The sequence below is a fragment of the Haliotis rubra genome, unplaced genomic scaffold (genome assembly GCF_003918875.1).
Source record: "Haliotis rubra isolate DU_JTF1 unplaced genomic scaffold, ASM391887v1 Scf1447, whole genome shotgun sequence".
NCBI lineage: Eukaryota > Metazoa > Mollusca > Gastropoda > Lepetellida > Haliotidae > Haliotis > Haliotis rubra.
Window position 1 is genome coordinate 140407 of NW_025765389.1, and position 26778 is coordinate 167184.

The 26778-nt window shown below is 37.9% G+C and overlaps 1 protein-coding gene across 1 annotated transcript in view; it reads right to left on the reverse strand.

The window, feature by feature from the left end:
• The window catches only part of LOC124269409 (b(0,+)-type amino acid transporter 1-like), a 38981-nt gene that overhangs the window by 11416 nt on the left and 787 nt on the right, over window positions 1-26778 (reverse strand). Inside the window, exons 2-6 of the mRNA XM_046704416.1 lie at window positions 4115-4288; window positions 3297-3398; window positions 1898-2137; window positions 983-1108; window positions 227-326 (exon numbers count right to left, since the gene is read on the reverse strand). Coding sequence (XP_046560372.1) covers window positions 227-326; window positions 983-1108; window positions 1898-2137; window positions 3297-3398; window positions 4115-4253 — 707 coding nt within the window. The 5' untranslated portion in view covers window positions 4254-4288. The remainder of the gene's footprint in view (window positions 1-226; window positions 327-982; window positions 1109-1897; window positions 2138-3296; window positions 3399-4114; window positions 4289-26778) is intronic.

Here is a 26778-nt window from a genome sequence, read left to right on the forward strand (position 1 = left end):
TATAGTTTATATACATGTATTACATATTTTCCGAAACAGCTTTCTCAATACTTTCTTGGAATACTACATCTTTTTTGTGACATTATAAACACAATCATTATCAGAGCAGGATGACTTGGTGTTGTTGTTTGACAGACCGACACCCCTCCCGCACATACAAACCACAGTTTCAGTTGTAACGTGACTGAATGCCACACCCGAATATGAAAATTTGACCATCATTTACCATCCTCCATATGCAAACATGATCGAGTAGTACGATAGGGCGATATTTGAAATCACAGTCACAGAACCATCAAACCCAGTTGGTAGCTCAGATAACGTCCCTGCAAAAATAAGACAGAGGGACTTATTAAAGTTCTAAATATTTTGTTTCGTGTGCATTTAACTATGTTACAACCACTGAGTCGTCGTCATGACTTCAAGTGCTTATGTACACCGACCTCTTTTTTTTCGAAATTTTGTATTTTTACGTTGATTCGATTATTTTTGAATATTTCAATTATTTTCTCACAATTTTGATAAACAATAAAGTGATTGGTTTTTTTTCTTAAAACAACGTCATACTGCAAACTCTTTAGAAAATTTGAACAAACTAAAACATAGTTCATTGTCGTTAAGGGGCTCTAAGATGTTTGTATCACGAACTGTTCACCAAGCATTATTTTTTGACTGAAATGAATTCCTCTTAAAATTTTGACATTGTATGAAACATTTGTCTACAAGAAGTCCAACGGCTTAGATAAAATCAGTTAACCGTCGGAAATCTAATGTGTGGGTTTGAATCCCGGTTTGCTGAGAATGTGTATTCAGGTTTGTCTACACCATCCCGTGTTCGCCGCCCTCCCCACAGTTGTAACCTGAATCACATCAAGCCTTCTTCCTACATCCAATTGATATGTCAAGAATACTTTTCAAACCGGTGATGAACCTCACTCACTGAACGAGTCCTTCTTCTGTCTGTATCTACCCTCGTTCTTACCTTGTCCAATTTTGACCAGACCTCCAATGATGATCACAATGAGAGCTCCCAATTTGGCTGCAGTGAAGAAGACCTGTATCCGTGCCGACAACCTCACGCTGTAGGAGGTGGTGAACGCCAGGACAACTGGACAACAGAAGTGAAGTTAATGTACTGGTACATACGGGCATTTGGCCTCAGATTGTGCACTTTCATAGCTTGGACACTCTCATAGTACTTGCATGCATCTTGATAGCTTTTCGTAAGAAGGGTATTTTGGTGTTAAGTCTCATTCTGGGATGTTGTTCAGCAGATAAATTATGTTTGGCAACTCATTTAACATTGAATTTGGTCACGAGAAACAACGCTATCCTTTCTGTCTGACTTACAGAAGTACATGCTACGACTTTCCGTGGTCGGACTTGTAATTACAGACACACTCGGGCTTACAGAGTAACATGCTACGAGTTCCATTGGTCGGGCTTGCAATTACAGAAACACTCGGGCTTACAGTGTAACATGCTACGAATTTCCTCGGTCGGGCTTGTTATTACAGACACACTCGGGCTCACAGACTAGCTACGTTTTCCAGAAATGGCTCACGGAGAATGCAAATGTGTACCTGGTACTTTATAAGAGTTGATTAAAACAATTCTAGCAATGGTTTTCGTCTTACCAAGCAGTCAAATACCTGTGAATGTCTTGTAGAGAGGACATCGGCTTATCCATTTCCACACCTGGATATCTTTTGTATGCGTTATGTCTAGTACCATGAGAACATGTTACTATGTCGTGTTTGTGATCTTGAGGTATGTTTTTGGTAGGTCTCTCGATGTGTCTTGCATAAAGCTATACGAATCTTGGAATATTTTAGCTGGGACTATGAACATGCTGAATCGAACTGTGAGTCCGGGAGTCGCCAAACAACTAACCTACCAAGTACGCAAATCGCTATGAGTTTCTTCGGCGGTTCAGGGGATCCACACAGCTCCAGTAAAGTGGAGAGATACTCGGCGAACGTCAGACATTGCACAGCTCTGGACGCTGGGTTCCTGGCGATCTCGATGGACCATACAAACATAAAGGCAGGGATAGGGCCGAATGTTTTCAGCAACACTGCATACTCCCCTCCCGATGTCCGTGTGACAGATGTTAACTCAGTGAAGGTAAGTGAACCTGAAAACTCACAAGAAAAGATTGAACAACATAAATTATGTCTTTAGTGATACCGCGTCTAGTGGATAGCACGTCTTCCTGTAGAGCGGCACTGTAACATTATTGTCCTCCTGAGAGGGTATGTAAGTCCCAAAACATTCGAAGTAAATTAAAACGTTCCACTTTTTTAATCGTAGAATACCTGTTCTTTTAATGTATGGCTAGATTTCTAAATTGCTAACGGCTGAAGGGATGGTGTAAATCCAGCTAGGGTCCATGCAGGAAGCAAATGTACTGTAAGTCCCCATGGTCCCTAGTATGGTGATCTACCTTCAGTTGCTGGCAATCTATAGCCGGTTTTTATGTTGTATTGTCATTTAAAAGTAACATATTTTAGATTTAATCACTAGTTTTACATGTATATCTGTGATATTCTAGTTGTTTTACTGTCCTTCGTAGGCAGGTTGTATTATCTACATCTATTCCATTTCAATGTAAAATGTTCACGTCACGATATGGCTGAAATATTGCCGATGTGACGTTAAATATTAACTCACTCACTCACTCCTGTAGAGCGGCAGGTTGGCGGTTCGATTCCAAGTCGCGTCATACCCAAAGATAAAGATAGTGTGACCCTGCATGGCATCAAGCATTGAGGGGAAAAATATGGAATTATTCGTAATCAGTAGACTGTGTTTGAGTGGGGTACTTACAGCGTGGTATCGCGTCATGAAGCTCTATGAATTCGGCATGCGTCCAGGGTAAACAAGCAGCACACGCACAAGCTATGGGGTAGCCTAATGGTAAAAGGGTCCGTTCGTCACGCTGAAGAGCCAAGTTCGATTGCCAAACCCGCGTAAAACCATACTCACTCACTCACTAACTGGCGCGACATTAAACCCTGTTTCACGTCACATGGCCTTTTGGCTTTTGGTGAGGTTAAAGTATTAAACCCTATTTTTTCATAAAAATGCTTCAAATACAAAGAATCAACATATAAGCAAATGTGGGACTTTGTACTTGATAGGTTATTCAGCATGAAACAGTCAGTCTAGTGTTCAACATCAGAGAGCACTTGGTTCATGGAGATTCGTCACAGTTGTTGGCATATGCATCTGAATAATTTCTATATGCACGACTGTACGGTGGAATTATTTAGCACACCGAACGTTATATTTACCGAGTAGAGAGAGGAGAGCTCCAGTTGACCACACCACCATGCACAGACCTACAGAGCCGGTGTTCATCAAGACTCCTTGGGGTGTGATGAAGATACCAGAACCTACGAAATATTTAAATCTATACTTTTACAATAAATCAATACATAGTCAGAAATAGAATCACACAGGCTCTTCCCCATCTCCTATTATCCACGCTTCGAATACTGATAATTCACAATCTCTTCCCTTCCATATTTTCCTCCCTTCCCTATTAATGACGACACCACGATCGACAACTTGTCGTTATTTTCGTCATTCCATTTACCTACCTCCCATATTGTAACTCAGATCATTGCCTTCCCTTTCCCAATGTCAATCCATTGCATTCTCCTTCGCATCCCGCTTCCCATCACCGCCTTTCCAAACCATTCCATCCCTACCTATGACATTGCATTCATACAGCATCCCATCCGATCACTTTCCCTCCCCAAAATTTCCCATCCCTTCCTCGCCAATGACAATCCCAACAATCGCTCATGGCAATTTCTTCCAACCCCTTCCCTTTCTATCCCATGTCATGCCATTCCGTCCCATGTCGCATCTCTTTCCATTCTTTTCAAAACACTTTCGTTCCGTTCCTCCCATCCTATTTTCTATCGCATCGCATCTGATTCCTTCCCTGTCCATCCCTTCACGATCGTTCCGAAATTCCGACCCCAACCCTTGATAATGATTATCCATCCATTCCCTTCAAATGACAATCAACCAGTAGTGATAATTCTTTACTTGAAATCAGCTGTAACATTTACACTAACGATACCTGTTCCACCCAACTTACCAATGATGGTTCCCACCACAAAGGATATCCCACTAAACAGACCAATCTCCTTCTTCAGGGTTAACTTGGATGTGTCAGTTTCAACTTGAGGTTCAGTCTTCTCTGGAGAGTCCTCGGGTGTCCGTTGTCGCAGTTCCATGTCTGATAGAGACACCTTGTCTGGTGTCGTTGAATCTGTAAGCAGTGTTTTTCACTCCTGTATCAGTTCTACTTATGTTTAACTGTGGATTCATTTATACACAAAGAACTTAGTTAAGCACCCCCTGACATATCTCACGATTGAATAAGCCCCGATCTTAACCCTATCTGGGAGATGATTAGTCGTCGTGTGTCATAAAGGGATCCTCCTGTACAGAACCTGGCCCAGTTGGAAGCTGCTTCACACAAGAAAAGCATAGACTGCCCCTTCAGAGGATCAGGAGGATGAGGAGTGCTGGCTGTCATACAGTCACGTGGAAGTTACACTCGGTATTGACCTTAAATCGTGTAAGACACGCTAAAGGACATTTTGAATGTTCACTTTCACTTATAATAAATTCCAGGGCCACACTTGTACAGACATGGTTTTGTATGAAAATCAGTGGGTTTTTTAAATGAGCAATTATGATCATAAAATCAACATGGATTCCAATCATTTTGTCGTTTTTCATGAGTCAAATGATCATAAGAGTTAGAAAAATTCATGTTTTACCTTCGTGGTCACCATGAGAAATTGTATGTATGTGTTGAATCATTCCCAAAATACAGGGAGTGCTTAATTAAGTTCTTTGTTTATAGATTTCCATTAACATAATTGAAAGGGGTAGTGTTTAAAACTGCTTGTTTGTCGTCTAATTTAATGGATCTCAGACCTATAAACCCAGTTACTGACACCATGAGCAGCGATCAATGCAAATGGAGTACGATGGCATGTTCCAATCAACCTACTCAGTTTCGCCTGATCCGTTAGTCTTATCTACCACAAGGAGGTTATTGGAGACTCATTTTAAATCGGATCTTCGGGAGAGGATTTTAAACTGCCTTGGCCAGCAGTAATGATCACTTATCACAAAGTTTCAGTATTATGTCGTAACGAAAAACGACACAGGTCGTAGTCATCTCACATGGTGAAATCCATGATCACACCTTTTGTGCTGTCACGAATTAAAATGACAGATCCTTGCATTACAAAAGGAATCACCTCCAAAGGCAATTGACTATTCTTAAAGTTTCAAGACAACGTTTGCTCCAATATGAAATAAGACTCAGCTGGCTGATATAAACGGAGGCAATAAAAGTTGTTAGTCATTACCCGGCTTGGCCGATAGCTTTTTGACATGGTACTATAGTGACGTAATTCACAAGTTTTAGACAAAACTATCTTTTCCTTGTCGTTTTTCATCATGAATGAGATAGACTAACCCCGTTTCCTTTTATTTTAACACTATGGATGATTTGAACTTTACCCATGTTTTGTACACACCTCATCATACTTACTGTACTTAATAATTCTTACATACCCATAACCGTACACACGCACGCACGCACGCACGCAACGCCGACCACACACACTATGCCATCATTGAAGAAACATTGACTTCAAAACTAATCATGTTCGTTCTACACCTGTCCCATATAAGATCTGCAAATACTAAATTGTATTACACCAATTCCATTGACGATTTAACACCCCATACACTGAGTAAACGACTCTCGTAGACACACGTTGATAGACATAACTATGAAGTTCTTTCTTTTTTTCTGTACACTCAACCATCGGGTAATAGGAGCGCTGCTATGCAGCTCGGAAACAAATGTTTGTTTGCTTATAAATTATGTGAGTATCGGTGTTATCGGTACAGCACGACATGCGTAACCTATTCTTCTCATATGTCATCACTGACTTTCAATGCTTTTTTCAGGGTATGTTATCTTCTACACCCAACTAAATCTGTTTGGAAAGGTAATCCGTCCAGTTATGCTCTGGTGTTGACGTTTTACATGTGTATGTTTTTTTGTAAATATGACATTTGTGTACATGTTTGCCATGATCGAGAGATAAAAAGGTTTGCATTATAGAAGAGTTGCTCTCAAACAAACACGGCAATCATAAAATACATGTATACATATTTATTTGCTTAAATGAAACATTCGCGTGTTAGTGACGAGAAACAACGTTGGACAAGCAATACATCATGGAAAGACCTGTGAAGGTAAGGTAAGTGGTATTATCAAGCATTTGATAAAAAGGGGTTGTTACGACGTAAATTGTAATAAAAACGCAAATTGTAATACTTGCAGCAAATTGTAATAAACTTGACGTAAATTGTAATAAAAACGTAAATTGTAATAAAAATTGACGTAAATTGACGCAAATTGTAATAAAAATTGACGTAAATTGTAATAATTTTCATTTGCGGTAAAATGTAATAAATATTTACGTAAATTGTAATAACAGTTTTAATCACTCGTAAATACGCGGGTGTTTGTTTTCGTTGCATTTCATACATCAAATATGCTTGTTAGGGCGATAACTGAAGAAAGAAATGATGGATTTTGTTCAAATTTGGTACCAAGGTATATTGGCAAAATTCACCGACACAAGTGAAATGGAGTGACCTTGAGATAATTTTGAAGGTCACAGCAAAAATATGAGGGTTTTGCCAATATAAAGATTGTTAGCGCGATAACCCAAGAAAGAACTGACAAATCTTAGCCAAATGACGAAAATGATATTCGTCCTGATATATAATCGATATAAAATATCTTTCTGTCCTCTGTATCATGTCTTTTCGCAAATATCTTTTAAGGTTTTGATATGTATAAATATAAAGTGGGGTGGGGTGGGGGTGGGTTTCTAACGGGTATATCAAATCAAATCAAATCAAGTTAGACATTTGTATAGCGCTACATATCCAGAGTCCTGCTCATGTGCGCTTAGTCGAATGCTCGTTTGAAGAGGATGATTTTGAGACAAGATCGGAAACTGTTGATATTTTCCGTTTTCTGACATTTTCAGGTAATCAATTCCAGAGTACAGCACCCGGTCTGCTAAATGATCTGTCTCCATATGTTGTGGTTCGGACAAATGGAATAGCCTAGCTGACTAGCAATGAAATGCATCACAAATTAAACTTCAGGAAACAAAATATGCAAGAAACATTTTGTATGTTTGAGATTGGTAGAGGTCGGCTAGAATCAAACTTAGATATTAAACTTCACAAAAAGGCAATTTGAAACTACAATCGCTTGTTCAAATGACTCCCCCTTCCGTTTACTGAAAGAACTCGAGAAAGAAATGATGGATTTTGTTCAAATTTGGTACCAAGGTTTATTGACGAGATTTACCGACACCACTTGAATTTAGTGACCTTGAGGTCATTTTAAAGGTCACAGCGAAGGTGTAACAGTTTTGCACATGCCAAGCTTGGTAGCCGCGAACTCAGGAAAGAATTAATAGATTTTGATCCAATTTTATATCAAGGTGTATTGGCGGGAATCCCCCTACACCAATTGAAACACAATATGCAAAACACATGTTGTATGTAAGTCAAACATAGATATTAAACTGCACAAAAAAGCAATTTGAAACTATAATCGCTTGTTCAAGTGACTCCCCCTTCATGTTTACTGAAAGGGCGTGTTTTGACCCATGGGCGAGAATGTTTTAGTTTGCTCAGAATTCATGTTTTGGAGGTTGTAAATGAATGAGTGTATGTTTATAAGCATCATGACACAAAGTTCAACTAATTTTGACTTAATTCGACTAACTTAGGGCGATATTAAAAAATCTCGCCCATGGGCGAAAAATATGTTGGCCCATGGCGAGAATGTTTAATTTCGCTCAGAATTCATGTTTTGGAGGTTGTAAATGAATGAGTGTATGTTTATAAGCATCATGACACAAAATTCAACTCATTTTGACTTAATTCGACTAACTTAGGGCGATATTAAAAAATCTCGCCCATGGGCGAAAAATATGTTGGCCCATGGGCGAAAATGTTTAATTTCGCTCAGAATTCATGTTTTGGAGGTTGTAAATGAATGAGTGTATGTTTATATGCATCATGACACAAATTTCAGCTCATTTTGACTTAATTCGACTAAGTTATATATTCTGTGAGACATGAAATGAAAAATAGTGAAAAAAAAAGATTTTTCGTAATGTTGCATTGCTGTACCTTTACCCGTCAGAGAAGTCCTTCTCAAAGATATATATTCAGTTGTTTGGAGCAGTCCTATATGACTATTACGCCCCAGTGCTGCTAAACAACTCGTAGACCTTTAGTCTGACATAGACGCAGACCTTGCATGTTCAAGTTCAGTTCACGAAAAATTGAATCCGACATGAATGCAATATCTCATTGGGTTATTGTTTTCCTAAGTAAGTGGAGTGTCTACTACAACATTGGAGACAAGTGTATCGCTGTCCTTCTGATATTCCCCGAACGGAAGCTCTACCCATTTTAGGTATAATGTGCATGTTACAGAATAGTATGGAATAGTCTTAAGACGTTTCAAATTTGACCAAGATTCTCCGAACTTGTAGCAGTCGCTTGAGAGATCAAAGAGAAAGGGGTAGTGCGCGATGTATCTGACGGACGTATGTGGAGAACGTTTGAAGAATGTTACTGTATAAATACAATAATTGAAATACCAGTTATGTTTAAAAAGTACCCTCAATCTGATAGCCAGAGAGATTATTGTGAAAGATCGCAGTATTTATCTTCATAAACGGGCCAAGATAAAAGTACATGCCATTCATCCCCATATTATATCCCTTCTATATACAAGGGACATCGTTGTTACAGGTAGGGCAAACACTTTCTTCTATAGGTATCTGCCGGTTTCACGCTACATACATGTATTCAGATTATTGAGAAAACTAGCGACGCAAGATCTCCTCCAACACACATATAATTGTATACATACCCAGTGATTAGTGATAGCGTTGAAGCAACTTATTAAAATTTACGACAGACACTATCAGCTGCAGTAGTACTGCCATACCTAGCAGCGTATTTATTACTCTCTTACATAAGGTGAAATATCACAGGGTTGTCATGGTAACGATAATTTTGCATACTATTTATTGTGTTACTCTTTAATCAGCGATTAGAATTTAAATCAGTTTTGAGGTCAGCATGTTAAGAGAAAAGAAGTTGTAAAACGAAAAGTATTGTGATCGAATCTATTGGCCTTTGTAAATGCAAGTTTCAAGCCACCTACATAAAAACCTGTTTTCATGATAAATATCTGCTAATCCGTGGCATGATTCCGACCATATCATGAGCATCTGTTTGTGAATCATAATCAAATAGTGATGTTACAAGGCGTCCATGCCGCGTCAACAACACATGCAAACGCACGAGAATTGCAATACGAGCCCCTACACCAATGATTCTCCGTGACCTGGAGACACTTGTGATTGAGCGTACGTATATTTTCCAGTTTCAACCAAATGTACATTCGAGGATATCGAAATCTAGGTTAAGCTATTTGAATCATATTTACAATTAAAGACCCAAACAATGGTCTGTTGTCCAAATTGTTGGTTTTCCATACCTTGTCCCAGTCTGTATCACAGTCACAGACCGATATTTTATTTGCCCTTCTGTCCAGCCCCTACTGTAATATGCATACTGCAATACTGTATATGTTGCACATATACTACACAACGTATTATGCATGTAGTCAATGCTGTGCTAAGCAACGTCCACTCGTATTCAAGATTACACCTGGTTAGAGATGCAAACAAATGTGTATTCGTATGTGCATTTTAATGAAATGAGGAACCAAGCAAGCAAAATCATAGTATGCATAAAAATCAAGTTGGTACACTGGGACTCGTTATCATCGGAGGAAGCTCACAGTTTACTTGTATGGACGATCTATTATAAGTACGTGTTGTCTGTCTGTAGTAGACAGAACCGTTACATAGCATGTAGAGCACGGATACACTGCTCGTGCATCCACACACTCACGTGCACATGCTTCACAACATTCGCAGCGCGTTCACCGTTAACATCTGGCGGTGCGTGTCACTGACTGAAGACGTGAAGGGAGGCATTGACAACTTCATGAGCACATATTATCATATTTATCTAAATCATATAAATTGTTCATTTACATCACATGTGAATCTCTGCAAAAGCGCAATGTTACTGTAAACAACACAGTTTTATGCACAGTTATACTGATGTTAACATATGTAAAGCATGGAGTCATGATGACTATCGACAATAACTCATCATGAGATCGTGCAAGGGCATTATGGGTATTTCAAACAAGTTATCTCATGACTGTAATAGTATTCATTTGTCTTGACTCAGACTAATCACCACCTTGAGTGTCTAGACTTGCACACTTCATCGAAGTGCTGTTGGCCACCTTTCTCGCCGGCCCGTCCCCATCTTAATGAGGATGCATGACCCCGCTGGTCACCCATGACGCCTCAACTTTCTTATACAAGACCAGTTGGCGGGCCCTTCGACCTTGCGCTGCTCGGGTCCGGTAAGATCTTCATTGATGATAAATCGTGTCAACTGACAAGTTATGCGTTCTCCTAAGGTCCTCATATAGCTTCCCGTCTCGATTACGATTTGTGAATCTTAAATCAGAATCCTATATGTGTTATTCAGAATGGTTGCATTGTATTCTCTCTTCAGAAACAGTTTTAAAGGAAGTAATAAAACTATGCTTTTCAATGGCAATGCTAGAAAATAAAATTTTATATATACACATACTTCACTTTCCGAATGAAAGCATATATGAAATTATCTGCTGTGTCCATATATGAAAACAACCATAGGAATGTGCTTGATGTTTAACAAATTATGTTCTGGTCACGTGTCCTCGTTGATCATGGAGGTTCGGTTTGCTTGGCTAGTGGTTAAAGCGTTCGCTCGTGGATCCGGGTTCAATTTCCCATATTTGCATAATGTGTGAGTCCACCCCGAGATATTGCTGGAATATTACAAAAAGCGGCGCAAACCACACTCACTCGCTCACTCGTTGATTACAGGTAACAGCATGCTACGATATTCCTTCTTATCGTTTATTTGCATATCTCCTTAAAGGCATTGTGACTCTTTAATCTTGCATGAAAACGCATTTAGATGATATCAGCTTTACTGACATTATTGTAACATGCAATTTGTATGTGTCTCTGTATGGTTCATACACGGACATGGGCGACGGCAAAATAGTCGGGGCTGCATAAACACATGGACAGTGTCGGTTATAATGAAGTGAGTGGGTGAGTTTAGTTTTACCCGCTTTTAGCAATATTCCGGCAATATCACGGCAGGGGACACCTAAAATGGGCTTCACACATAGTAACCATTTGGGGAATCGAACCCGGGTCTTCGGCGTGACGAGTGAACGCTTTAACCACATGGCTACCCACAGCCCAAATAATGGCTGAACGTTTGTCAAGTTATATTTATCAATAATACCATTTGCAAGGCATTACATGTACTTGACTTCATACTCATAGGCATATTTGAGAGATTATTCATATTGGTCAACCCATTTCGATCGTTTTAAAAGTCATTACTGCAAAATTTACACTAGTCTTTCATGTTAAATACCTGTCTTTGAAACACAGCTTCTATTCCGAGCTGATTTGCTTTTCAGTCACTTCACGTCCCACGCCCAGCGATGACATTGGCATTATGTGATTTACACCAGCCATTAATGTTAAATAGCTGTCTTTGAAACACAGCTTCTATTCCGAGCTGATTTGCTTTTCAGTCACTTCCCGTCCCACGCCCAGCGATGACATTGGCATTATGTGATCTGACAACGGAAAACAAATGGAAATTCTTGTGCTTATTTACTCTTTGAAGTGTAGCGTTTCTACAACTTAACACATGCTAAATGATACATAATAGTGGATAAAAGAAACCTTGCTTTTTTAACTTAGTTTGTAAACTACTGACTGTGTTTTGCTATTGAACACTCACTGAGTACATGTTGTGACAACAACCATCTGTCGTCGTATATCTCATAAAGCGAGAGCGTGTAGTGAACGCCTGTGTTTGTTCGTGCTGGTCTTTCCTTTGGAACATGAATCTAATCAATGCCCTGTATGGTGTTTATGCATAAATCCATGTTGAGTCACTCACTCAACAACGCTGGGAGTTTTAAAACTCGTGTTACCTTTGATCGCGCAGTGAATATCGAAGATATTCAGTCGCAGATGATATTAATGAAGCTAATTCATAACGCCATTCGTGTTGAACATGTAACGGATATTACTTCATACGTTTACACGCGCACCACCTCCTGTACAAACTTGACAGAGAACGTTTCTCTATGAACGGTTCAAGTTAGGGTTTAGTACTACGGAAGCGTAGTAGGGCCACAGTGAAAAAATGTTTGGTCTCATTATCTCCTACGTAGGACTTAATATCTCCTACGTAAGGCATATTTCTCCTACGTAGGACAAATTATCCCCTACGTAGTACTTAATATCTCGTATATACGTAGGAGATGAGCGATATATTAATAGACATTAATCTGAGATATATATATATATATATATATATATATATCGGCAGACATATACGTTACGATCACTCTCCACTATACCCTGGATGCATCCACGGCTTAGGGCGATGATTTTATTACCTCAATTGGCTGGCTTTTTATCCAATCAGGTGCCTACGCTGGGAAGTTGAGCGTACCAATCACAACTCACTTTCGCTTCTTAAATTATCTAACCGTTAAAACTTGGCAACACAATTGATGCAGAGGTACTCTGAAAGAAGTAGAAGGAGTTCTGTCATATATTTTTTAAAGTTTCAGATCTGTCAATTTGTCTTTATTATTTCCCAAAAATCTGAGTGGCACTGCGAACAAACCTTCGCGACTGCGACCGCTATCCTTGTTGACACTGGCAAGCTCGGTTGTAACGGCGGCTTAGCTGATTGGCTACTGTGAGAATGCGGAGCCAGCCAAGGGAGGTAATAAAATCATCGCCCTAAGCCGTGGATGCATCCAGGGTATAGTGGAAGTTATCGTAACGTATACCCTGGAGATTATCGAGGATGTCTCTCTTACAGCACAGCCAAATATGCCACACGTACCAACTCGTAATTCTTAAGTCTATTCAGCTCACTACTGTAAAATATTTTTTGGCAGTACATAATTGGAATATTATTGCGCTGCATGTGACCTTTCTTAATAGTCTCACAGTGCCGGAACCATGTTATTTCTCCTTCCGCTCAGCCTTTGCTGTAATAACGCCATACATCAGCTTAAAGTTGTCCACATTTGTTTCAATAACGCAAAGAATGCGACAACAAAAGGAGGTATCTGATAAGACCTTACCAGCAAACAAATCTAGTGGACCTGATGGCATTAACATGAGAGGGGTAAAACGAATTTGTACATCTATAGCTGAACCTCTTTGTTTGTTGTATAATATATCACTGAGTGACTGTATTTCCTACATTGTGGAAAACGCGTTATGTTGCTCCTATTTTGAAAGAAGGAAATGCATCCCTCCCAACTAATTACAGACCTATTAGTTTAATACCTATCCTTTGGAAAATCCATGAAAGAATAATGGTACAGCATGTGCACGACCATTTCCATGAACATAACATTTTAAGTAAATTCCAGTCAGGTTTTACTGCTAGTCAAAGTCAAAGATGTTTATTGTACAAAAGGCCTCCGGCCCATATACATTGGAGTTATACATATACATTATACATATGGTGCAATAAGTAGTACTTAGTGATCCAAACAGCAAATCATGATACAGTCAGTAAATTATGTACAGGTAGTGAAATACGATGGACCTACAACACCTTTTATCAGATTGTTACGTTTAATAAGAGCATAATTGATATAGTACGACAGCTTTATTATTACATGCTGGTCAGTTGATGAAAGAAGTAGTTTAAATGCTAATGTAGGTGGCTTACATAGATAATATTCAGCTATATATTTCGTACGCAAATCTTTATACAAAGGACATACAAGTAAAAAATGGATTTCATTTTCCACATCTATATTACACAGTGGGCACATTCTCTTGCATCGTTCAATATAAAAACGTCTTCCTTCGTTTACCATTATGTTGATCAAACCTAACCTAAAACGTATAAATGGATATATTAATTTCTTTGATGTTAAAAACGACAGATATTTCTCCGGCTGGAGTAGTGATTTGTATATTCTATAAGAGTCGTACCGTGAACTATTATGTATTACTGAATACCATTCTTGATTAAACATATTAAGACTTCTTTCTCGAAACTGAGTTAAAAACAAACTTGCATCACCAACTGACTGACTTAACCATACAAAACCAAACCATGTGAAAACAGAAGATTTCTTACATAAGATGCCCACGTCACTTTACCAGTGTTGTCCAAATGAACAAGCATGTTATAAGCCTTTTTGGGTAATCTATGTTCTTGCATACACAATATCTTAAACCAGAATTTTATACATCGAATATGAGCATTTATATACAGGGGATACCTCCCACATTCACCGTACACCATACAATTCGGTGTAGAGGTTCCTACATTTAAAAATTTCTTACAGGCCATCAGATGTATTTTTCTATGCATTCATATCTCTGGAATCCCCAAATCTCGGATCCATACAAAAGAATAGGCTGAATTTGACAATCAAATAGTTTAAAAGTAAATACTGGGCGTCAACACACCAATTTTACACAAGGCAGATAAAAGACTTATCAATGCTTTCTTAGCTTTCAATGATAATTCAGTAACAGATGTTTTCCAGTTCATAGCAGATGTAAACTTAATACCAAGGTAAGTGTAATGATCAGAGACAATTACAGGTTGGTCATTAAAGGACCACCTTTCTTTAGAAGATATCCGGCCACCTTTTCTAAATATAACAATATTAGTTTTATCTAGGTTAACGGATAAATCCCATGTTTTAGTATACCGTTCCAAAATATTTAACTGGGTTTGTAGTCCAACTACAGATTCTGATAAAAGAATTACGTCATCAGCAAATAAAAGAATAAAAAGTTCTAAGAGATCTGGAAATATCTGGATGCCATGCTTACCATTTGCGATAATATCGTAGTACAATTCGTTAATAAACAGGGAAAATAGAATGGACTCACAGCACATCCTTGTCTTAAGCCAACGGCGCAGTCGAAAAAATCTTATCTTATCATCACCACAACGTACACAAGCTATCACATTAGTATACATTGCTTTTAAAATTGAATACATTCTACCTTTCAGGCCAGCATTACTTAAAGAATACCACAATTTAGAACGATTGACAGAATCAAGTGCTTTACGGAAATCAACGAAAGCTTCATATAATTTACGCTTACGACGGGATAGACATTTCTGGGCTAGTGCAAATAGTGTAAAGATATGATCAGAAGTTGAATATTTCTTTCTAAAGCCTGCTTGTGATTCGGGAATTTTATCTGTCATACTTGCCCATTTAGTGAGTCTGTTATTTAGAACAGATGTAAAGACTTTACCTAAAATACTCATAAGGGAAATTCCTGGATTGGTGACATCACCTTTCTTATGTAAGGAACAATAATTGAACGCGCCCAACAACGGGGAAAATACCATTTACAAACAATTTATTAAAACACTTATTCAAAAGGGCATGATAACAAACTCTGAACTTGTAAGCATTTCCACCACGACGAGGTCAAGACCAGCTGATTTTCCATTTTTCAAATGCAATAACGCTTCTGATATTTCATTATCTGTTATGGGTGAGTCTAATACAAGTGATTCGACGTCTGACATATCTGCAGTTAAAATATCTGGTGTTGCATCATCCTGCAAAGGACAATCATCAAAGAATCATTAAAAACAAAATCATTATGAAATACATTTTAAAATGATTTAACCATTCCGCTTCGGAATTACATTTTTCGTGTTGGTCGACTTTTTAAATATCTGATTTGTTTCCAAAATGAGGTCGGGCTTTTGTTGCCTTTGTTATTTATCGACATTTCGTTTACTCAGGTCCGATTTAAATCTTCTACAGCAGTTTCTGTATATATTTCGTTCTTTACAATATAGTTTTCTATTGATATCGTTACGTTTACGTCTAAATGTCTTCAGAGATTTTCGTGCAACCCGTCGTGCAGCCTTACACTCAGCATTTAAGGGTGGATTGTTTTCATGGCGGTGCGATCGATACATGTTTCTTCATACAGCTTGCAGAATCTAACATCATACTTACAAAATCATCAATAGCATCTTCTATATGACTATCAAGTTCTTTAAACACCGACTGAAAACCAGCTGCGGTTCTCTCTTGAAAATTTCCTAAAATGTAGTCATTCTACTACATCTCAACATAAACATTTATCATAATATATGCTCAGTACTAGATAATCTCCACCTTTACTGTATGTTGTTTTGTGATATTTCAAAGCTTTTACAGGACAGGGCATAAAGGTTTATTGCACAAATTAGAAAATGATGGTGTTCGTGGAAACGTACTTAGTTGGTTAACTAACTAGACGACAGTGTGTCTCTGTTAATGGAACATTATGAAAAACTAAATGTTACTGCAGGGGTTCCTCAAGGATCTGCCCTTGGTTAATTTGTGTTCCTTTGTATATATCAATGATTTACCTGGAAATTTACAAAATATCACAATAATGTTGGCCGATGACACATCAATCGGTGTTGCGGGAAAATATGTAAAATCCATAGAAGCAACTCTCAACTATAATTTAGCCCAATTGAAATAAATGGGCAGAAAAGTGGTGTGGTGTGTTCTAACGGTTATATCTAGCATACTTTAAGACATAGAGGGGGTGGTGGTGGTTCTAACGGTTATATCTCAAATACATGTAGAGGCGGGAGGCCTAACGGGTATAAACAACAATAAAAACTTTCATGCATTTATGACCCACATTTTCGAACCTTTTATCAGTCTCTAAAAGGGAGCTGGCAATAGATTTTAATGAGCTTCGTCCTTCAAGCCTGAAAACCTTTTAATATGGTTGATTAATCCTTTGTCATTTATCAAAAAAAGTAGTGAGGTTGTGCTTTATTGTTATAGATTTCTAAAGTATAGGGACACTATTGGGACGTTGGTAACTGTCTTGGTATTTTCGGAACCAGAGAAGGGATATGCCGATATTTAGGTCGTTAACCTAGCGTATTATGGTCACGAATATAATTTTCTATATATTACCGAAGTCTTTAATTGCGGAAATTACGCGATAATCTACTTTCCAACAAAGGCAGGCTCCCCGTCATCGTTGTATTTAGAAGGCGGCTTGTTACGACGTAAATTGTAATAAAAACGCAAATTGTAATACTTGCAGCAAAATTGTAATAAACTTGACGTAAATTGTAATAAACTTGACGTAAATTGTAATAAAAATTGACGTAAATTGTAATACGCAAATTGTAATAAACATTGACGTAAATTGTAATAATTTTCGTTGCGGTAAAATGTAATAAATATTTACGTAAATTGTAATAACCGTTTTAATCACTCGTAAATACGCGTGTGTTTGTTTTGTTCTACTCCCATTTGTGAGAACTCCCAATTGTGAGACTCCCAGTTATGAGACAGTGGAGTAGGTAATTAACGAAGAAAACACACCATACTCCCCTGTCTGATAGAATGTATTAACCCTAGCTAATTACTGATTTGCGATGTAACTGAATCTTGTGGAAGTCTTAATGAAACTTTATAAGATAAATTGATTAACATACACTTTGTGAAGGTAACTTCGTGATCATTTGAAAGAGAAATTAATTTACCTACTCAGATTTACATCCTTCTCCGAAACTACAAGATATAGTTTAAGAAATAACTCTGAAATACAAGTTTACAGTCGAACTGCCGCTTATGCCAAATTCGTTTTACCCGGCACTACCCGTTATAACCTGGATACCATTTTGAACGGAAACAAAGAATTTACTCCTTGTGTAAACCAGAAAATAGTTGAATCTGTCCACGATTATATCATCAAGACACAACGCTTCAAAATTTCTCAGGGAAACAACCTTCCCATGATTGATTTGTATTCCTACAGTAGCTTGTTAGACACACACAACTGTAACTCTCTAATTATGACTACTTAGAGAATAGTTTTATTTGATGTATACTTAAAAATATATTTATGCAATAGTCAATATCGATGACGTCACATCCTCCATTTCATTTTGTATTTTATGTTGCATGGGAGCGGTGTTAACATAAGCAGTAATGCTTCCTCACCAATCCCAATTCATTTTCATAAATTATAATAAAATATGTTTAAACCAAAATGACTTTCAAACTTCATAATAGTCTATTTCTTCTGTGTAAATAGAATCTTTGATAATCTATTTCATTAATCTACACATCAGTGACTCCTGTGGGTACTCTTCAACAACTGGGCTGATCCCACTTTCATTGTAGGGATGTGGAAACACCACCTATGTGCACTGAACCATTAATTAATGTGTCTCACAACTGGGAGTTCTCACAAATGGGAGGACACCTTTGTTTTTCGTTGCATTTCATACATTAAATAAGCTTGTTAGGGCAATAACTCAAGAAAGAAATGATGGATTTTGTTCAAATTTGGTTCCAAGGTATATTGGCGAGATTCACCGACACAAGTGAAATGGAGTGACCTTCAGATAATTTGCAAGGTCACAGCAAAGTTCTGAGGGTTTTGCCAATATAAAGATTGTTAGCGCGATAACCCAAGAAAGAATTGACAAATCTTAGCTAAATGACGAAAATGATATTCGTCCTGATATATAATCGATATAAAATCACTAACTGTCCGCTGTATCATGTCTTCGCAAATATCTGTTGAGGTTTTGATATGTATACATATACAGTGGGGGTGGGGTGGGGTTGGGTTTCTAACGGGTAAATCTAACACGCTTACATGCATGTAGAGTCGGAGGGGTGCTTGGGTGTTCTAACGGGTATATCTACGAGGGACGTTCAAAAACTAGTCAGCCTCACCTAGAATATGATACAAATGCAGCTGTTTTTATGTTTTATTTTTCTAAATATTATCATCAGCCTCAAGAAAATTGGTTTTGCTATGTTGCAGCCTCACGATCCCCATTTTGTGTGACTTTGTATCTTGGCTTGGTACTCCCAAAAACGTAAAATCTGCAATAAAATGCATCACAAACTTCAGGAAACAAAATATGCTATGTTTGAGATTGGTAGAAGTCGGCTAGAATCAAACTTAAATATTAAACTGCACAAAAATGCAATTTGAAACTACAATCGCTTGTTCAAATGACTCCCCATTCTGTTTACTGAAAGAACTCGAGAAAGAAATGCTGGATTTTGTTCAAATTTGGTACCAAGGTTTATTGACGAGATTTACCGACACCACTTGAATTTAGTACCTTGAGGCCATTTTAAAGGTCACAGCGAAGGTGTAACAGTTTTGCACATGCCAAGCTTGGTAGCCGCGAACTCAGGAAAGTATATAAATATATTTTGATCCAATTTATATCAACTGACTGACTGACTGAGTTTTGTTTTACGCCGCTTTAGCAATATTCCAGCAACATCAAGGCGGGGAACACCAGAAATGGGCTTCACACATTGTACCCTAGTGGGGATTCGAACCCGGGTCTTCGGCGTGACGAGCCAACGCTTTAACCACTAGGCTACCCCACCGCCCCCAAGTTTATATCAAGGTGTATTGGCGGGATTCCCCCAACACCAATTGATTGGGGAACTTGTGCTCATTTTAAGTTCACCGTGAAAAGTGTTTTGCACATGTCTAACTTTTTAGTGCGAAAATACAAGACAGAATTAATATATTTGCTTAAAAGTAGTACCAAGATGTGTTGGGAGTATGGTCTAACGCCAGACGAATTCAGTGACCTTCGGATTATTTTCAAGGTCACAGCGAGTATTCTTGCGATATCTCCAAACCTAATGGATGGAATTTGTTCGCATTTTGTATCAAGGCATCAGATGACAGTTTCGGTAACGTTTACATAATTGTCAGGGTCAGACAGAGGATTATTGCGACATTCAGATATCGGGGGTAATAGCTATGTTTGTGACAAACGCTTTTTCATTACTAATTTTCCAATGTTTGTTCGCAAATGGTTTCTATAATTTCATGTTAATTCTACCAGCTGTGAAATTATTCGTGACACGTCTTAAAAAAGCCAGAGATTATTTGTGTATGTTTCGAATATTAAAAGGTAATGTTTTTTTTTATTATGGAGTTATTTTCGATGTTGACGCAAGGACATATTTTACGAGCAATAGCTATCAGTAATTTAATGTTATTTCTATTACATTTTGAAGTTCTTCATAGCATATCCCAAAATAACAGGATATTCTTTGTTTACGCGTTGAAATGTACGTTTATTCTTCTTGATTTTCGAATTATTTTCAATGTTAACGCAATGACATATGTGAAGTTAATTTTATGTTTTGATCATATGGGATTTATTATGATTTATGTTTCGATCATACATTCATATATTGCGTTGTCATAGTTTAACTTGGTTCGTATTATTTTCTTCATCATATTACTACATATTATTGTATTTTTATGAGATGGAATTTTATGTTACATTTGCTAAGGATATCATGAATCGCTGGCGCCTGGTTATTGTTTGTTTACGCAACATAGCAGTCAGTCTGTCTACTCATTTGTTGTATTTAATTGCTGCATTTAAACTAAAATGTAGAAATGCTATTGAGTTTTATCATTTGCTTCAAGGAATCGATCATATGTGCTCGTTATCAAAGTAAAGTCAAAACTTCTTTCTGTAAGGTATACAATGTAAGTTGGCACCTTAATTGTTATGGGTAGTCTAAAGAAATCATTTATTTAGTTTCACCTCTCAAAATACAACAAAGAAATCAACGGGTGACATTAACCTAAAAAAATGATCATAATAATGCGTATAACCTACGAGGGCAAATATATCGGGGATAATTTGTTTTCATGCGATATGCACCGGGTAAAATATCACTTTGTCATGGTGACATGACATCATGAACAATGTTATGACGTCACGTTGCTTCTAAGAAGCCGCCTTCTAAATACAACGATGACGGGAGCCTGCCTTTGTTGGAAAGTAGATTATCGCGTTATAATTTCCTCAATTAAAGACTTCGGTACTAAATAGAAAATTATATTTGTGACCATATCATGCTATATTAACGACCTAAATATCGGCATATCCCTTCTCTGGTTCCGAAAATACCAAGATTTAGGCAGTTGTGTTGTAAACTCATATTTATCTTCTATAAAGTCGGCTATATTCAAACCATGAGAAATGCCGTCAGATAATGTCTGATAAAAGTTACCAACGTCCCAATAGTGTCCACAGATTTTAGAAATCTATAACAAAAAATGCACAACCTCACTACTTTTTTTGATAAATGACAAAGGATTATTCAACCTTATTAAAAGGCTTTCAGGCCTGAAGGACGAAGCTCATTAAAAACCAATGCCAGCTCCTTTTTAGAGACTGATAAAAGGTTCGAAAATGTGGGTCATAAATATATGAAAGTTTTTATGTTGTGTGTTAGACATACCCGTTAGGCCTCCCGCCTCTACATGTATTTGAGATATAACTGTTAGAACCACCACCACCCCCTCTATGTCTTAAAGTATGCTAGATATAACCGTTAGAACCACCACCACCCCCTCTATGTCTTAAAGTATGCTAGATATAACCGTTAGAACACACCACCCCCTCTATGTCTTAAAGTATGCTAGATATAACTGTTAGAACACACCACCCCTCTATGTCTTAAAGTATGCTAGATATAACTGTTAGAACCACCACCACCACTGTTAGAACACACCACCCCTCTATGTCTTAAAGTATGCTAGATATAACTGTTAGAACACACCACCCCCTCTATGTCTTAAAGTATGCTAGATATAACCGTTAGAACACACCACCCCCTCTATGTCTTAAAGTATGCTAGATATAACTGTTAGAACACACCACCCTCTCTATGTCTTAAAGTATGCTAGATATAACCGTTAGAAACACACCACCCCCTCTATGTCTTAAAGTATGCTAGATATAACTGTTAGAACACACACCACCCCTCTATGTCTTAAAGTATGCTAGATATAACTGTTAGAACACACCACCCTCTCTATGTCTTAAAGTATGCTAGATATAACCGTTAGAACACACCACCCCCTCTATGTCTTAAAGTATGCTAGATATAACTGTTAGAACACACCACCCCCTATGTCTTAAAGTATGCTAGATATAACTGTTAGAACACACCACCCCCTCTATGTCTTAAAGTATGCTAGATATAACTGTTAGAACCACCACCACCCCCTCTATGTCTTAAAGTATGCTAGATATAACTGTTAGAACACACCACCCCTCTATGTCTTAAAGTATGCTAGATATAACTGTTAGAACACACCACCCCTCTATGTCTTAAAGTATGCTAGATATAACCGTTAGAACACACCACCCTCTATGTCTTAAAGTATGCTAGATATAACTGTTAGAACACACCACCCTCTCTATGTCTTAAAGTATGCTAGATATAACTGTTAGAACACACCACCCCCTCTATGTCTTAAAGTATGCTAGATATAACTGTTAGAACACACCACCCCCTCTATGTCTTAAAGTATGCTAGATATAACTGTTAGAACACACCACCCCTCTATGTCTTAAAGTATGCTAGATATAACTGTTAGAACCACCACCCACCCCTCTATGTCTTTAAAGTATGCTAGATATAACTGTTAGAACCACCACCACCCCTCTATGTCTTAAAGTATGCTAGATATAACCATTAGAACACACCACCCCCTCTATGTCTTAAAGTATGCTAGATATAACTGTTTGATCACACCCCCACCCCACCCTCTTTGTCTTAAAGTATGCTAGATATAACTGTTAGAACCACCACCACCCCCTCTATGTCTTAAAGTATGCTAGATATAACTGTTAGAACACACAACCCCTTTCAATTAACAGAGACACAATGTCGTCTATCAGATAGATAGTTAGTTAACCCACTAAGTACGTTTCCACAAACACCATCATTTTCTAATTTGTGCAATAAACCTTTATGCCATGCCCTGTAAAAACCTTTTGAAATATCACAAAATAGCATACATTAAAGGTGGTGATTATCTAGGACTGAGCATATATTATGATAAATTTCTATGTTGAGATGTTGTAGAATGACTAGCAGTAACACCTGACTGGAATTTACTTAAATTGTTATGTTCATAGAAATGGTCGTGCAAATGCTTTACCATTATTCTTTCAAGGATTTTCCAAAGGATAGGTAATAAACTAATAGGTCTGTAATTAGTTGGGAGGGATGCATCCGCTTACCCGTTATTATTACTCTTATTACCTGTTTTTCACATTGTAGGAAATACAGTCAGTCACTCAGTGATATATTATGCAACAAACAAAGAGGTTCAGCTATAGATGTACAAAACCGTTTTAACACTCTCATGTCAATGCCATCAGGTCCACTAGATTTGTTTGCTGGTAAGGTCTTATCAGATACCTCCTTTTCGGTTACAATGATATTTGTTATACTGTTAACACAGCGATGGCTAACAGGTGGCAAAGTCTTGCATGCCATCATTAACATTTGAAATAGATACTAAATATTCATTTAATGTTTGAGCTTTATCCAAATCTGTAAAACTGAAGGTTGACAATATTTACAATGGCCTCAAGGTCACTAAATTCAAGTGGTGTCGGTAAATCTCGTCAATAAACCTTGGTACCAAATTTGAACAAATCCAGCATTTCTTTCTCGAGTTCTTTTCAGTAAACAGAAGGGGGAGTCATTTGAACAAGCTGTGATTGTAGTTTCAAACTGCTTTTGTGCAGTTTAATATCTAAGTTTGATTCTAGACGACTTCTACCATTCTCAAACATACAAAAATGTTTCTGTGCATATTTTGTTTCCTGAAGTTTGTGATGCATTTTATTGCAGATTTTACGGGGTTTTTGAGTACTGAGCCATGATAGAAAGTCACACAGATTGGGGATCGTGAGGCTGCAACATAGCAAAAACAATTTGCTTGAGGCTGACAGACAATATGAAGAAAACTAAAACATAACAACAGCTGCATTTGAATCATATTCTAGGTGAGGCTGACTACTTTTGAACGTCCCTCGTAGATATACCCGTTAGAACACCCACCCACCCTCCGACTCTACATGCAAGTAAATGTGTTAGATATGCCCATTCCACTCACTTTGAAACTCTACAGTTACGTCTTGGAGTTACTGGCGATGCGTTATCACGGTTTCAGTCGTATCTCACAGGACACAAGTAATCAGTTATCATCGATGGGGTAAGGTCTGAGAGCAGAGAATTAAGCTTTGGAGTGCCACAAGGCTCAGTCCTGGGGCCCAATCCTGTTCACTGTATATACCATACCCGTTGGTGATATAGCCCGAGCCCACAATTTTAGTTATTATCTCCATGCTGATGACACTCAGCTATATCTTGGGTTCAAGCCACAAACTGCATCTTCTGTACAGAATGCCCTGCAGACAATAACAAATTGCATAGCTGAGATCAAATGTTGGATGAACAGTAATTTTCTGAAACTGAACGATGACAAAACTGAGATTCTCATCACCAGCTCCAAATAAACAAAATCAAAGTTCAAGGTCCCTGGAGTTCAAATTGGAGACACGTTTGTTCAACCAAAAAGCCATGCTCGAAATCTAGGTGTCATCTTTGACTCAAAACATTAAGCATGGAAAATCACGTCAGTAACATCTGGAAATCTGCATATTATTACCTAAGGAACATCAGACAGATTAGCAGGTACATGGACACACCATCAGTAAAATGCATTTGTGACATCACGTCTGGACTACTGCAAACAGCTCTACTCTATGGAATACAGCAGCAGTACATGGACAAGTTGCAGCGTGTTCAAAACACAGGTGCCAGGCTCATAACACGCACACATATGTATGTGCACATAACACCAGTCCTGAAGGACTTACACTGGCTCCCTGTAAAAGACAGAGTTGTATTCAAACTTCAAAGTCGATTAAAGGGCTTGCTCCATTCTATCTCCAGGAACTAGTCAACCTCCACAAGCCTGGAAGGTCACTCAGATCAACTAGTCAGCAAAGCTTAGATATTCCATTTGTCCGAACCACAACATACGGGGACAGATCATTTAGCAGAGCGGGTGCTGTACTCTGGAATGGATTACCTGAAATTGTCTAAAAATGTCAGTCGGAAAATATCAACAGTTTCCGATCTTGTCTCAAAACCAACCTCTTCAATCGAGCATTCGACTAAGCGCACATGAGCAGGACTCTGGATATGTAGCGCCATACAAATGTCTAATTTGATTTGATTTGATTTGATATACCAGTTAGAAACATTTATTTATTACATTTTACCGCAACAAAAATTATTACAATTTACGCCAATTTTATTACAATTTACGTTTTATTACAATTTACGCTAAGGGTTATTACAATTTGCTGCAAGTATTACAAATTACGTTTTATTACAGTTTACGTCGTAACAACGCGTGTGTTCGTTTTCGTTGCATTTCATACATCATATAAGCTTGTTAAGACGATAGCTCAAGAAAGAATCGACAAATTTTGCTTAAAAGTAGTACCCAGGTGCGTTGGGAGGATGTGCGGACACCAATTGAATTGGGCCACCTTCAGATTGATAAATATACTTATGGAAAATATAATAATAATATTCGTCCTTATATAGAATCGATATAAAATCTCCAACTGTCGTCTCGATCATGTTTTTGGGGCAAATATCTGTTGAGGTTTTGATATGTAAACATATAGAGAGGGGGCATTCTAACGGGTATATCTAACACACTCGAATGCATGTGGAGTTGGTGTGTGTTCTGACGGGTATATCTACGAGGGGCGTTCAAAATGTAGTCAGCCTCACCTAGAATATGATACAAATGCAGCTGTTGTTATGTTTTATTTTTCTACATATTATCTGTCAACCTCAAGCATATTTGTTTTGCTATGTTCCAGCCTCACGATCCCTATTTGGTTGACTTTTTATCTTGGTACTCCCAAAAAACGCAAAATCTGCAATACATACATCACAAACTTCAGGAAACAAAATGTGTAAAGTGAGCGAGTGAGTTAGAATTTTAAGTCACATCGGCAATATTTCAGCCATATCGTGACGACAAAAATGGTATATATATACTAAGTAGAAGTATATAGACTATTATATATTTTTTAATAACACTATTAAAGCAAACGACAGTATAACGACTAGATTATCCGCATTAATAAAAACTGCTTTGAGTTCAGTGTGAAATGCTAAATCGTTTCAAAATAACAATCTAAAATTGGCTATAGATCGCCACCAACTGAAGGTAGATCACCATCCTAGGGACCATGGGGGCTTACGTTACTTTGCTACGTGCATGGTCCCTAGCTGGATTTATATCATGTCCTCAGCTCTTGGTGATTTAGAATTTTGAGCAATTTTAGCCATAAATTAAAACTACCGCATTCTACGATTAACATTCTGGCAATGATCAACAAACATTGAACGATGTGTTCTTAAGTACCCCTCATCGGAGGACAGGGCGGTTAAGGTAGCCTAGTGGTTAAAGCGTTGGCTCGTCACGCCTAAGACCCGGGTTCGATTCCCCACATGGACACAATGTGTTAAGCCCATTTCTGGTGTCCCCCGCCGTGATATTACTG